General features: G+C 37.5%; 1 protein-coding gene across 7 annotated transcripts in view; it reads left to right on the plus strand.

Moving 5' to 3' along the window:
• The window catches only part of psd3l (pleckstrin and Sec7 domain containing 3, like), a 169,894-nt gene that overhangs the window by 87,066 nt on the left and 66,981 nt on the right, over nt 1-15,847 (plus strand). For all 7 annotated transcript variants that reach the window (XM_017697285.2, XM_017697286.2, XM_037547380.1 and 4 more), the window contains 3 exons: nt 322-434; nt 1,457-1,515; nt 8,086-8,175. In XM_017697285.2, the coding sequence (XP_017552774.2) occupies nt 322-434; nt 1,457-1,515; nt 8,086-8,175 (262 nt within the window). The remainder of the gene's footprint in view (nt 1-321; nt 435-1,456; nt 1,516-8,085; nt 8,176-15,847) is intronic.

Below are 15,847 nucleotides of genomic sequence, written 5' to 3' on the forward strand. Positions count from 1 at the left end.
TAGTATTCGAAATGTTAAATATGAACCTTATATTCATATATTTATATTCATAGCTTTTGATTGTATTTTCCAAACTGTGTTATTTTGTACTTAGCAATTTGTAAGGTGTCAAAAATATGTATATCGTAAATATGTATATTCTTCATGTATTGTGATATGCATTTTTTTCAAAACGACCTAACACAACAGCATGTAGTAAACAATAAAGCACTTTTATAATAGAATATTGTAGACTAACCTGTTTGGATGCAAAATGGGTCATCATTGCATTGCTTCTAATGTTGATACTAATTTTGAAATTTTTTTGTTTTTCCTTTTCAGATCCTTTCTCAAAGCTTTTGCACTAATGGGTGAAACCCAGGAAAGAGAGAGGGTTTTAATCCACTTTTCTAATAGGTACTATAAATGTAACCCCACCATCATCGCCTCACAAGGTAATATATTTCTTAATGCATTTTGTATTCTAATTAATTGATCTAAAAAAATTTTTATAAATAAAACTAATTTGTGCTTTGAAATCATGAGGCTAAGTGTTAGTGTGAATTAGACTGTCAGTCCAGAGGCTTAACCTGTGTTTGGAAAACCAATCCTGAGATTAATAAATGTAAATATATAAATATGTTGATTTGCATATTATGGGTTGGTAGTGAATAGCAAATGAGGGTTTGGGAATTAGTTTAGTGTTTTTTTTTTTTTCCATTTTCCATGACTATTTCTTTTGGCATAAAATGACATCTGCACACTTAGGCTATGGATTAGCTAGATTTCAACACAACTGTCCCTTGAGGAATTGACCATTAACTGAGAAGGTCATAGCTCACTTGGCATCAGGTTGACAAATGACAGTTGAAAGAGATGAGAAGAGGTTCAACAGAAGGTCACTGAGACAAAATATCACCAGAGTCAGCCATTTAAACCAGTCAAATGATAACAATTCTTTATGTTGCTATACAAACATTTTTGAATATTTCTCATTTATGTAGTATATTCAATGAAAATGTTTGTTATTCATGCCCATTTTTTCCGGCTCTTGTTTTGTCCGTCTTTGTTCAATGCTGGAGTGTCATGTCTCCCCCATAGCAACCATCTTGGTAACAACAAGCCTCTGTGACCAGTAGATGGGTAAAAGCTAAAACGGTCTCCTTGTTGCTAAGACTGTTGCCATGGAACTGGTGTTACACTTTGGCCCAGTGTAGAGATGGATGATATCAACATGGGGTACTTCTGCATGCTTAGAGGCTCTTGATGTCACTTTTGAATGCATAATGTTTTACAGCCAAACAGAGAAAGCAGTAATGGCATTAAGAAATATGTGCCTTCTGCATTACAAGATGCAGACCTGTCTGTGGCGGCACAAGCGCGATAATTAGTTAGACCTTTCGACTGCCACCCATTAAAACTATGACTAAATAATTACTCATTAATAAATCTGTTTTTTGTTTTGTTTTGTTTGTAGACGGAGTGCATTGCCTTACATGTGCTTTGATGCTGCTGAACACTGACCTTCATGGCCAGGTATGTTCCTCAACACTGCCCTATGATATTTTCTTCCATCGTATCTCTTCAGCTTTTAAGTTGGTTTCAGTTGTTAAAATGGAAATGACTGCAGCATCTCTTTTGAATGAACTGTGGAATGACCTGCCGTCGTTTGCCCTTATCGGAATTGATTATTCGGTCCATGAACAGAGTAAATACCATTTCTCATGAGAATTGTAGTTCAGTTCTTGCTGTGGAGCTCTAGCAGACAGAGCTTCTTCTTGCTTACTTCAGGGTTTTAGTGGCTTACAATTGGAGTGCAGTGAACCTTCAAAGTCACCTATTCTGTTCACAAAGGTGGACATTTAGAATAGAAAATGTATTTTCACATTTAGTCTGTGGACTTGGTAAAGTTAACGTTTTGTTTGACTGCGGCGCGGTTTAACAGAGCATTCCAGCCTAAAACTAACCTTTAATGTTATTTGTCATGTTATGTAATATTCTGTTATATTCCGCCGCAAGCAAGTTAACGAATCCAGACTGCTAGGCTAGCTATTGAGCTAAGGGCTGATCAATACAAACAAGTTAGCATTAGTGTAACTTGTCTCTTGGTCATCAATTCTATCTTTATTTAGTTGCCAATGGGATGCTCTTGAATTGGCATTTATTTAAACCCTTTTATCTACAGAAAAGCTAGGTATCTCAGGTATCTAGATAGCCACATGGCTGCCTCTTTGTCCTCCTCAACTAAAGTAATTTCTGAGTAATCCATTTTCTCCACTGTAATGATGATGATTAGAAGACAATTACAACGGTTATATGGTTTCAGTAAAGTATTCAGCTTCCTAGCAGTAAAATGAGATATCTGGCTTATTTTTGCATTTGCCAGCTAGAGGAAGAAATGTAGAATTGCCAGTGTAGTTCCTACCAAGATTCATACATCATCACAAGTGGGTCTTTGAACTGGAAGATCTCATTCTACGTGACGCCACAATAGGATGCAACTAAGGTTGTTTTCAGGTGTATCGACGGTTACATTTAATTTGGCTGGATTGTTCCTTTAATTAATGTGTGCGTCCTTGATGTGAATTGGTACCAACATGCAAAAAATGACATGCTTTGAGATATAAATTCAATGATGGTATGTGGATTAAGGTTAACTGTGTCTGCTGAAACTTCTTTGTCCTTGCTCTTTTTCTCCTATGCCTATTTTTCCCCACCTATTGTTTTTGTGTTCCTATTATTGTAATTTTAAACCTGCAGCTGTCAATCTTGGAGTGTGGTTTTGTATTAGCTGAGGCCGACTTATTCCTCATTCCTATTCAGTCCTTTTTCTTTGTGCCATATCACATAGATTTCTGCTCAGGTCCCATTCAGATGACTGATGGGCTGCAAATTCTTTTGTTTTTTCTGTGTCACTGCTCTTAAATTTAAAATTGCAGGCAGATGAATACATTTAGGTCGGATTTTTTATATGTTTGAACTTTAAAGCGAGCAGTTCTCAAGCGCTACGTTTTCCTTGTGAGAAAGTTATTCTCCAGTAACAACTTAATCTTCCTCATTTGCAGTGGTTATTGTCTGAGAAGTGAGTGCACAGTTTATACATGCCCCTCAGAATAGCTCATCTCTTTGTCTCCATGGAGCTCGTTCATGTGTCTTTATACTCACGGGGTGGAGAATCTTGGATTTGACGTTTTCTGGCTCCTTCTCAATAGAACACATATGCGCCATGGAGACGCCAATATTTCACGCCCACTCTGCGCTAGTTTGCTAGACGCTTGATTTAAAAGATTGGTTTTTGTGGTTTTAGCCTTCACACAGGTGCTGCATGTGCTTTGTAAAGTTGTGTGAAATTGGCAGAGCAAAGCTCTTTTGCCAAGAAAGCATCCCTTGTAATCTCATCACACATACACAGAATTGGCCTGGTTTCATTTTTACTTTATTTTTATTTATTTCTTCATTTCTGTCTTTTTCTTTATTTAAATTTCCAAGAAAGCAGTGTGTTCGCGTGGGCCGACGCTCCTGTCAGTCACCGAGATTGAAACGGGTGTCGATAAGAAACATCTTCCTTAATTACTTTTGCCTTTTTCCTTTAGGCTGGGGATTTGATTCCCTCTTGTCCAGTGAAGGTCACGCACACAGAAGCTTTTTTTGTTAGGGTGCTGCATAGCATTGACATTACGAAAAAGCAAAGCAAATGACCACATCAGCCTGCAGCCAGAAACACTTGTCTGCTGTCCATTTCAAAAGCACTGCATGGGTAAAGCCTCACAATCTGTGCTTTGCTTTGATTTAAAAATAACAGCAAAAATGTATGTTACATGTTTCCCATCAATGTGTTTCACTGGTCTTTGTGGCTGTAACGAGATTTGGCCTTATTAAAAAGCATTTTTATGAATGCAGCATCATTTATATATCTGCCCAGAATCGCAAATGTTTGCAAAGAGATTGCATCAGTCCAATATTTAGCATAATAGTGACCATTATCACTACATCATTGATTCTCAGGAACACACTGTAATGCATTGAATTTGCATGATTCAAATATATGCAATACTGTGTAAGACCAACCTTCATTTATTTAATTATTCAAAACGGCCAGTAAGTTACTTATTTTTTGTGTCTGGAAAAAAGTACAAAAAACACATTTAACAGAAAATTACACAGAGGCTTCAACAATTAAATATAGGTTTAAATGGTTCACTATTCACTGTGTTGTCACAGTATGTCACATATTTTTAGACCTCTCTAAAGTTCATTCTTAGAAGTTGGTTGTATTTTCTGCATCTCGTGGTTTAAGTAGTTTCAATACACATTCAGTGATTGAATAAAAGGTCTGGACTGGTGTGGTCAGTCTGTTGTTCTGAAAACACCAGCAGTGCCTTTGTTTGTTTTACAGATGTTTTCCTTTGACTTTCCCCTTCCTTAAGCAATAAGATCATTTTATATCTAATATCTTTGTAAATCTCCTGAAAATATACCTGTAGTTTTGTTTTGACTGGATAAAATTTGGGCTGTTTTTAACTGCAAAAACGAGAAATAAATGCAGGCTGCTGCTGTTGCATAGTGCTGTTCATCTTTTCCACGTGAATAAAATGTATTACATCAATACAGTTATTATAAGTAAACTGAAAAACAAGGCTGCTTATGTAAGATATTTAATTTATGTTGATGTGCACAATTGAATCAAGAACATTTTTCATTGCAGTGCAAGGACCTTTTCAAGCAGGATGCACATAAAATAGAAAACGTTCTTTACAAGACAGTAAAAACAATCCCCTTATACACAAGTGATGTATGACTGTAGGCTAGAGCATCGTTTCATGCATTAAAGTGGTGGCGAAGGTCTAGTGGAATCTGCATTTGCTCCTTTTCGCACTTGTATATATTAGACACCGGCCCTGTGTCGTGCTTTGATATCTTGTGCCAGTCTGAACATTTGTCAGCGCTGTCCACCTACAAACTCGGCTGGTGCTGGCAGAAACCGTAAAGTCATTGGAACAAACACCGTCTGCTCATTATTTTAGTATTCAGAGGCCCGCTCCCTCTAGCCTTTGTCCCTCACATTAGGAAAAAGGTTTAAGCACTTGAGTGAGGTCCAGCATTCAGGAGGTGAAATCTGTTCGTTTTGGGTCTAGTACAATGTAGTGTTAAATTTGTTTGTGATTAAGCTGTTGTTCCTGTTGATTAGTGGAACAGAATGTGATTTTAAGAGGATGCAATACGTGAGTTCAGATGGATAGCAGGTTGCTTCAGCAAGTATATTGCGAGCCTTTTATTGAGAAGGAAGAAGTGTCCTCGGCCTGAAATGACTTCCTACAGCCCTCATGAATCTGAGGCAATAGCTGTCTTGTTAAAGCCCTGTGCAGAAATAAAACTGAAAGAATACTGTAAGAATCTCGCACTTATTGATGTTCCCCAATGTAAATTATTGCCAGTTCCCACCCCTATCACATAGATAGTGTTCCCTAGCCTTTAATTCCAGGTCATTTCCATGTTTTTTGAGCTAGCAAGTTGCCTCTATACACTGGATATTGCGTCTGGTTTGGGTGCTTCTCATCAAATTACATTTTGTTGAGTGAAGTTAAGTTAATGCATGCTCTACAGAGAATAGACTTCTACACATTTTAATGCACAATATTTATTTATTTGCTGAATTTTAATGTAAAGTTTATGGTACAAAATGTATTTTGTGTTTTGTTTTTTTTTTCTTTTCAATATGTTGAACTCCGCAAAAATAATGTAACTTGTGCACTAAAATTTGCATGAAAAATACCATATTCAATTGCATTTTCTGTAGAGAATATGTTAACTTTATAAAATCAACAAAATGTGTAATTTGACCAGTGGTGTTCAAACCTTTGCATACGACTGTATGTGCATAGTCTGAGGAAACATAAATCAGCTATTATTTACCCTATATTACAGCATGAATTTGTACAGTAGTGCCATAGGCTGTTCACTGCGACTGGTACTTGTACATGGTTATTGAATTTATTAATGTTGAAACTAGTGTAATTGCATTCTATACTGTGATTGTATCTTTTATATATATAATGGTCCCATATTATGTCACAGCACTAAATCTGAAGCTCCTAATCAATATAAAGAGAGAGCGAGAGAGAGAACTTTCCCACTAGACATGCCAGTATTTAGTAATTCAGTTAACTGTAATGTCAAACACACACTATAACATCATCATTGACACTTTAAAATAGCATCACCAAAGTTCAATCAAGCAAGTTGCTATTTTGCCAGATTTTTAGATGCACAGATTAGCTCTGCTTTATTCCTGAGCCCCCACTATGCCGTCATGCTCTGATAACAATGTACGTCTCTCCTCTGAGTGGATCAGACACACAGGTAAACATTCACACAGCGCAGACACAGCACAGCAGAGGGTGCCAGAACTTTTTGCTTTATCAAAAAAGGTGAAAACTCACATCCCACCAGGCTTGGAAGACAAAAAAATTGCAGGATTTCATGAATATTATTGCAGTTGCAATTTCTGTCTAAATAAAATAAAAGGTCCAAAACCATAGAAAACAGACACCGATCACACATAACATTATGATCACCTCCTTGTTTCTACTCTCATTGTCCATTTTATCAGCTCCACTTACTATATAGGTGCACTTTGTAGTTCTACAATTACAGACTGTAGTCCATCTGTTTCTCTCATACTTTGTTAGCCCCCTTTCATCCTATTCTTCCGTGGTCCCCATGGACCCTCACAGAGCAGGTTCTGTTTGGGTGGGGGATCATTCTTAGCACTGCAGTAACACTGACGTGGTAGTGGTGTGTTTACATGCTCATTACATGCACATTAATTTCAGCAGTTACCTGATTAATCAAGTGATTATCTAAACAGCAAACTATTGTTTTTCATATTGTATTAAAGCCAAAATATCAGATAGACACCTAGATTTTATCCTTGATAGCATTACATTAGTATCTTTCATATTCTACATTCTGCGCAAGTGCAGAAACACAACCGGAGAGCAGGTGTAATTTAAATATTTAGTAGGGCTATGAAACCAGATACCATAGAATTAATTTATATTGACCTGAATATACAACTTGAACAAAGAAAGTGATGACTTTGTTGATGGCGATATAACTAGAAGGTTATAAAGGAGCTTTTATTAAAGCATACTTACATGCTCATCTCAGCACAGGCTGTGCTTTGCTTGAGGTGAACTTTTATTAACGATTAATTTGAGCAAGACAATCAAAAAATTGATCCATCTGTTTTTTAAATTAATTAAACTCCCTCCCTGTTTTTTAAATGAGGTGGATTAGCAATAATACCTTATAAATATGGGACATTTACATTGTTTAACATTGGTTTTATACACTGTCTCCCTTGCGATTAAGTGAGTTTGTGCTGAGAGACATTTTGTAGTTTAAAGGAGGATGTGTACCGTGTTTTTGAAAGGTGGGTTCAGAAGATGGGAACCTGTCTGTAACAAAAAGGATTGCTTGCAGAGAAAATCTTCCAAGGTGAATGTAACAACCTCACAGTGCAGAGACATTACTTATGACAAATGGGGCTGGTTGACACGCTGTGTTGGGTTCATTGGTAATCGTACTGTACTTTCAAATAATACAACATTATGATAATTGATTAGTTCCCGATTGTAATGGAATGTTGTCATCGCCTTTGCACTTACCTGAGCCTGAAACCTGTCCCGACTGTTGTTTAATCAAGCCTGAATTCCAGTTTCTGAAATTTACATCATGTGAGCTTTTAATAATAATCATTTTTCGTAGCACTCATACATGGTGCTGTTCATTTTGTCTGTGCAGTTGCCCACTGCTCTGGTTAGACTGCACTGAAATATTAATACAGCGTTAATTCTCAGCGCTGTATTGATAGGAAACCGAGAGTGATTGATTGACGTACATTATGATGCTGCGGTATGGAAGTTAAAGCTGAGATATAGCATCGTCAGCCCAGCTTGAGAACAAATTCATTACTAAGGTTCCGCCTGCTATCGAAGGCTACAGACAACATGCTGCTGATGGGGTTAAATAAGGCTTTGCTGGGGTGATATATTGCAGTCCCGCTACATTATCAGAGTAATAAATGTGTCTCACACCTTGCAGAATATTGGGAAGAAGATGACGTGCCAGGAATTCATCAATAACCTGGACGGGCTGAATGCAGAACAAGATTTCCCCAGAGAGCTACTCAAGGTAAGTTCAACTGCCTCACCTCTTAAGCTGGTAAATCCACAGGCACTCAGGTGAACGTCCTGTGGGATCATATGTGATGATATGACATGTAAGATGAGCTGGGTCGTGATAGTATGGATAAAACAAGTCAGGCACATCAGGCCGGCCTCATAATCTTGTTTGAAAGCCGAGAGCATTCGGATCCGGTAATCCAAAACGCTATTTTGGCCCACCGCGTACAAATGATCATTTGATCTCTATGGCTTTATAGTACAACTCTTCTTGGCTCTTCTTGTACACCTGATATACCCATTGACTTATAACCTAAGGACAAAAACATCCTTGCCATGGATTAATTAGAGCTGCTTTGATGTTGTCATTTTAGACAGAAGGGGAGGTCTTGGGGGCAACAGCCTGAAATGGATTGTCAGGCTATTAACAAGTATATTGATAGACTTTATATTGAATCTTTGCTTTTTTATGTTATAAAATAAACTACTAAAATAGGACCAACTCCCTCCATAAACTAGCAAGGTGTATGTTGTGCCTTTGTTGTTCTGGTGTGTGCTATGCAAGAAGACTGTGACAGCAGGCTGTTTACTTCCACTTTAAATTGATGGTTAAAGTTAATTTTATACAGCCTACATACAGAAACTAAGTGCAACAAGCAAAAATAACCTGTTTTGAATTTATTGATATCTGTGATCTCAGACCACACAATACATTTACAAATATCCACATGTTTAGCCACACCATTTCACACTGAGGTTTTTAGGAGTGTTTTTAGACCATAATGCTTTTCAAATGAGGCACAATATCGGTTATCCAGTCAGAACAGAGATCAAGTCTTAAATGAAAAGGTACAAAATCAGCCTTTGGTTGCTTTAATTGTATGGAATAAAGAGAGGATGGAAAATTTTCATGTAACAATAAGCAAAAAACTTGAAAGCCTCAGAATTATTGGTAGACCTCAGGGAACAATGACATAAAAGAAAAATCTAGAATATAGACTCTTTAAATTTTAAATTGTGTGAATTTTATACTGCGGTACATCATTCATCTCTTCATACCTTTCAGTAGACACTACTTCATATTTGTAAAACTGATATACCCCATGACTTACAACATAAGGACAAAAACATCTTTGCTCTGGATTAATTAGAGCTGCTTAGATGTTGTCATTGGAGACAAAAGGGTAGGTCTTGGGGGCAGCAGCCTGAAATGAATCGTCAGTCTATTAACAGGTGGTGGGATCAGTTACAAAATAGCACACATTTTGGCAGCTATGCTGTGAGAGTGTTTGAGTGTGCGCCATAGTATCAGATTCATAAAAGGAAAAAAAGCAATTGTCATAGAATTACTGCAACTACTAGCAGCAATAACAGGGATCAATCACAAATCAACTGTTCTGTTATTGTATGGTTATTTACCCTTTGCTGAGAGTAGTGTATTTTTTTCCCTTCCCATAATGTGAAATGACTTGAGCTTGCTCTTCTGAAATAGTCTGTTATTCCAATAGCAACCATTTTATGCCTTAAAGGAATACTTTAGTGTTTTCAGTCTGTAGCATGCAAAAGTTTACCACAGGGAATAATTGTGTATATTCCTGTACTCGGAAAAGCACAGAAAACCCATTAACTTGGGTAACACTTTGCTGTGGAGAAGTGTGCATAAGACTACATGACACCAGCTTAAGCCTGTCATGAAAAGTGACAAAAACTTACATAAACATTTATAAAAACTTATTCCAAAAGGCATTGTGTGTGGTAAATGCTACTTTTGTCAGCTTTGATGTCAATTTACTAGGCAATATTCTGGTTAATTCTGCATATTGGTTAGTTTTCTGCATGCTGGGAGTTTTGTTATTGCTATTATACTGTTACTCCACAAATAAGCAAAGATAACACAACTTGCATATGTGATAGCGTGTTTTGTACATGCTAATTTCCTCACCTCCTGTGCAGTAAGTTGCACTCTGAGATAAGTCGGTCCAGTTTGATTTCGAAGGTGCTAGGGGTGGGTGATATGGCAAAACAAGATGATGATATTATTTTTATGATGCACAATATTTGTTGTTCTAATATTAAACAAGTTGGAACAGACAAAATAGAGCATGTAGTGTTATGTATTAATATACTATAATAATCATAATAAAACCCTCAATTACAGTAGTTTGTATTCAGACTACAGTAGTTTGTATACAAACTGCACTTAATCAAATTAAACAGGCCTATTTATGCTCTCTATGTCGTCTTCTTTAAGAAATGACGATCCCCACTACATGCTCAGAAAAGTGTGACATAATTTATCACAATATTAACAAAAGATCATTTTTTCCACCTCTGGAAGGAGCTGACATCAAAGTCTAAAGAGTTTGGAGTTAAATGGGAAAAGAGAGTGGAAGGAAAAGCCAGCTTAGCCATTAGCCTTGCATGGAGACTAGTTGGCTTTCCTTGTGCATACAGCTCACCTCGCTCAGCTGCCTGCTTTAGGCAATGCCACAGTCTCGTACCACAAGCCGAGAGCTCTGCAGCTTCACAGCTGATCCTGAAAGCATGCTTTTCTGGTAGTATTTACCAAATTCCGCTGCATCTATTTCATCACCTAAATGAAAAGTGTAGTACAAGAGCTGAAGAAATTTGGACATTGAGTCCAGAGAAGCTGCTGTGTGCTTTACGTGTACCACCTTTATCTTTCTAGGGTTAGAATGCAGTACTGATATCTGTTCGTATACTGTTCATTTCTGTCTTTCCTATGAAATAGTTCTCATTAAAAGTGAAGGGACAGCCCAGACTTAATCACCACCATTACTCTACAAAATAGGTTTACTTAAGCATCCAAAATGGTTTTATTTTATATAAAAATACAGAACTACACTATACCATGATATATACTGTGATATTCATTTTTGGCTATACCACCCACTGCTATGACAGGTGACATCAATTTTTGTCTGACATTGGGTTGTCATGGCACTTAAGCTTGGTGTAGCTTAATGTAGTGTAGTGTATATCACAGTGACATAATGCTGATGAAGTGACAGCTTAAATTTTATAAATGGGACATAAAACTCACTTAAGGTCACAAAAAATGCCCACTTTTGTTCAGCCAGTCTGACATGGCAAGCTATGTAATATTAGCTATGTCCCTGTGACACACACTGAGCTACAAACAGTATCATTTCACCTCAGAAGTGTCATGACCACCTAATATCAGAAAAAAAATCTGTGTCACTTGACAGGTGTTATGTCAACTTAATGTCAGGGTTGGAGAACATGTATCCATGTCAGCTGTCATAAAGGGCTTGTATAGGTGGTGTGAAACCTCATGAATACTGCCCTGTAGTGATGTGATACTGACTGTAGACTGTTTCTTCAGTTGGAATTATTTTCCAAAGTAATCAAGCATATGTTGCAGATGCAGTAGATAGAGATTAGGTTGAGAAAAGCTGAAATATCCTTTTAAACCGTAAAAAAGGAGATGAAATGCCTTTTGCCCACCCTACCACACATTTCAAAGGAGAAGAAAAATAAGCCTCATTCAAACAGCCTGTAATTTTTTTTTTTGCTACCAGTGGGTGTGAGCGTGTGGCCCACCTGCAAGACAATGCTTTCACCTGGTCACTCTGACACGTCCAGTGCTGGCACATTAGCTGCAGCAAAAGCTTATTCTTGCACCAGCAGACCGGAACACAGTCATATTGGGCATAAGCTCCGCTACCCGAGAAAGAAGGAAATGGGTTTGCCAAGAAATGCTTCTCAGCAGACTTGAATAACCCCCTGCGTCTTTCCCCCCTCTCCCCTCCCTCCCCCATATTTTTAATAAAATGAGCACACCTCGCCCTTGCAGCAAGTTTAACGTGTGGACTACAGCATGGCAATAATTTGGCCTGGCTCTGGACATGGCCAAGTGGAAGATATGATGATGCCCTCCAACTAAGTGGAATGCCCTGGCTGTGCCTCTGTCATGGTGCCTCTGCTGCTGCCAGATTGGATTGGCTTGTTGCTTTCATAAGCTTTTCATTACCTGCTCACAGTAGGTCTCCCTGGGCTCAAAAGCCTCATGGGCTTCTGGTTTTAATTAGAATGGAGTGGTGCTTTCAGTATCCTGTTAATTAAATAAGATGTCACAAAAATGTGTCTTTTGAAAGGAAGTCAAAAAGATTGTGCCACTTCAGAGTGGCATTTTTAATGGGCACTGTTAATCTGTTTGAGCCAGGGTGAGAGAACTAGGTTTCCATCTATGTCATTTATTGTGAATTTAAATGCATCAAAACAAGTACAAAGACTGCATGGAAAGGGAAAAATAGTGGATAAAACCGCCCCAGAAAAATAAATGTATCTTCGCTTGAGATTCATATTTTTGCTGATAATAAGAAATCCTATACAATTCAGAACCACATAAATTATATAGCTATGAATAGAAAAGGTGTTTGTGTTTTTGGCAGAACACAGTCGGTACCAGTCCACTAATGAATAAATTACACATATCAAAGACACAAACAGTAAACAGACGTCAAGTAGTAAAGAGATACGGTGTCTGTGCTGATCGTTTCCTGTAGGCAAAAGCTAGCATTTAATATCTTATTTGTCATGTTATGTAGTATTCTGCATAATTATATATTAATATTCCACAGCATTAAATCATTTAACTAAATTCACAATTTTGTACCCCCCCCCTCCATGCAGATAAATAAAAGCCACTGAAGTACCATTGGTATAAATGCAGTAATGTTAGCTATCTGGCTTCCTTCTGTATTAGCCAGCTAATGAAAACTAAAGACAAAATTTGAATTGGAAATGTTTGTAATAGAGCAGCTGTTGGAGGCAAGTAGATGAGATTACAGCAGATTTGGTTATTTTTGATTTTTTGCAGAGTTTTCCCAAAGAATTCATATTTTTTGATTTTTTTGTTTTTTTACAGACATGACAAAGTTTATTTCATTTAGACAGAGCCGATAGAAACAGCTTTGTTCGTGTATTTTTGTGACAGTTATTTTCTTGAATTCAAACCCAGCTAGAGTCAAAATTTTGCTACTTACACCTTCAACAAGCGCAACATTTGTTGATCTAGGTGCTACTAAACCGAATTACAGGGGTCTCAGTCTATATGTGATATGTTATGAGAACTAAAGGGCAGAATCAGATGCACGGGTGGCAGAGTATGCACTCAGGTAAAGCTCAGGCTCATTATGGGTAAATGGTAGGCCAAGGTTACATTATTTAGACCTTGAGTGGCTGTCAGACATTTTCTGCCAAGAATTCAGCCAGCCAGGACTTGATGAATAGCTTTGTCCTTTCAAGCTTTGTGGTTGGCATCTGGAGGAACTCTGGTAAATCGGTGATTGTTTCACTAGTTCTGGTGTTCTGTTAACACAAAGGCAGTTGTACTAGCACTGATGCATTTAAACTTTGTTTTGTGACACTTTATGAAGTCATTCTTATTGCCAAGGTAAGCCAGTACTTTAATATTGACTTTATTCATAATCAGTTTCACTTGTTTATGCTGGATATCATACAAATTCTAGATAGAGAGGCCAAAATCATTTCACTATATGAAGCTGTAAATATGATTTCTATTTCTGTCTGTCCAGTTTGAGCAATATGACTGGTCACTTGGTAACAGGTGTTCTTTTGCCTCACCTGCCTCTTTTTTTTCTTCACTTTTTTGTAATTTTTGATTTTTTGCTCGTGAAAAGGCTTGTTAATGGTGTCATGGTGTCACAGTCGCGGTAAACAATCAGACAGCTGACTTTTTTAAAATATGGGTTATTTCTGTTTATTACCTTATATTTCCTATGCTTTTCATTAACCCGTAGTTTACAACATATTTGTAATGTGCTAGAAGAGCCTTCTTCCTCATGGCAATCATGAATTTAATTCTTATGCTCATTCATTTTAGATAACCCCTGATAGGCGTTGGAAATATGAGCACTGCTGCTTTTTGATTAGGCCTGCTTTGTGTCATTTTTTTTTTTCCTCCTTATTTGTTATAATGTATTCATGCTCATTCCAATGAACTATTCCTAGCTAATTATTATTGTATTATAAATGTAAGACCACATCACCCCTATTCATCAAAGACTCTTTCCTGTTTCTTTACACAATGATTTTATTTTCTGCTTTGTCAGTGAAGCAGGTTGCTAGGTTTCATATGAAAACCTAAACAATCACTCTTAAATGTGTAGTTGTGCAAAGACTCCAGTGATTTATTAGTTTCAGTTTAATAGTTTTCTCAGATACACATATTTATTTATATACGAAAAAAGCTTATAGCTGAGTGTATGTTTTCTGTTTCATCTTAATGAAGTATAATTTAAGCCTGATGGTTAAAGGAAATGGGTCAACCAAGACTTGTAAAATATGTTTTACATTTGGCACCAAAGGATTTTTTTTCTCTGATCATCCTATCCAGAGCCCACACACTTTGAATGTGTAAGTGATTTAATAATTTGAAAGTATGTATTTGAAAATGCTTTTGAATTTGACTCCACTTAGTCCATTTTAACCCTCTTTTATCTTTGTATGTACTCCACTCCTCTCCAACTCCGCATATCCAAACTCATTGTAGTCTCTGAAATTTATTAATTACGCTGCTCTGCTGCGTTTAATGAATGGAGAGTAAGGGTTTGCAGATCTCGTATCATGACAAAGCAGACTTGTATGGAGAACTGGGCTGCACCTGCCACAATGAGAATGAAACGCCAGGAGGATGTTAATGTGTTGTGACTGCGTGTCCTCAGTGTGCCTGTGTGTGAGAGAGAGAGAGAGACAGATAGGCAGAGCTCAAGCAGCTGTTAGCCTGCCACTCCATTCTCTTTCATGTCTTTTCAGCTTCCTCCAGACAGCCAAGCCAGTGGAGTTTCACTTATTTAGCCCAGCAGCAGATCTAGGGAATTCCTCTTACTGAAGTATTTTATTATGCATAGTGTGTTGCAGCAGAGTTACTAGAAGCAGAAGCTAATGAGAAAAATGGGAATTTCATAAGTTCATTTTCTAGTTCAAGGAATGTGGAATAAAATGTTAAAACCAGTTTGTTGAATGTGGTTTAAATCTTTATCCGTCCAGAAAATATAATGATAACATGAGCAAGGAAAATGTATTTTCCACAGTGCTTAGGCAGATGCTAGAGATTACTTGTCATTCTGATGTGACAAACCATGCGACCAACAAATCTTAGATTAGTTTTTCTCCTTTTCTGTGGCTGAAAGGGGAGAGGAAATAAAACTTGTCTCTGACGTTCCCTTTTGTGCTGAGTAAAGGCAGAATGTTTTCTTGATTTTGTTGAACTAGCGTAAGGCTTACGCTTATGCCAACTTTGTTGTATGTATTAGTCTATAGCTAAGCTTGAAGTCAAAATTGATTGACACCACAATGATTATACACTGATCAGGCATAACATTATGACCACCTCTTTGTTTCTACACTCATTGTCCATTTTATCAGCTCCGCTTACTATATAGGTGCACTTTGTAGATGCTGCACTGTTTGTGTTGGTCATCCAATGCAACGCTGCCCAATATCTAGTCCATGCTGTTGACTAGATATTTTTGGTTGGTGGACTATTCTCAGTCCAGCAGTGAACTGAGGTGTTTAAAAACTCCAACAGCACTGCTGTGTCTGATCCACTCAGACCAGCGCAACACACACTAACACACCACCGCCACAACAGTGTCACTGCAGTGCTGAGAATG

This window comes from Pygocentrus nattereri, chromosome 18 (assembly GCF_015220715.1).
Source record: "Pygocentrus nattereri isolate fPygNat1 chromosome 18, fPygNat1.pri, whole genome shotgun sequence".
Lineage (NCBI taxonomy): Eukaryota > Metazoa > Chordata > Actinopteri > Characiformes > Serrasalmidae > Pygocentrus > Pygocentrus nattereri.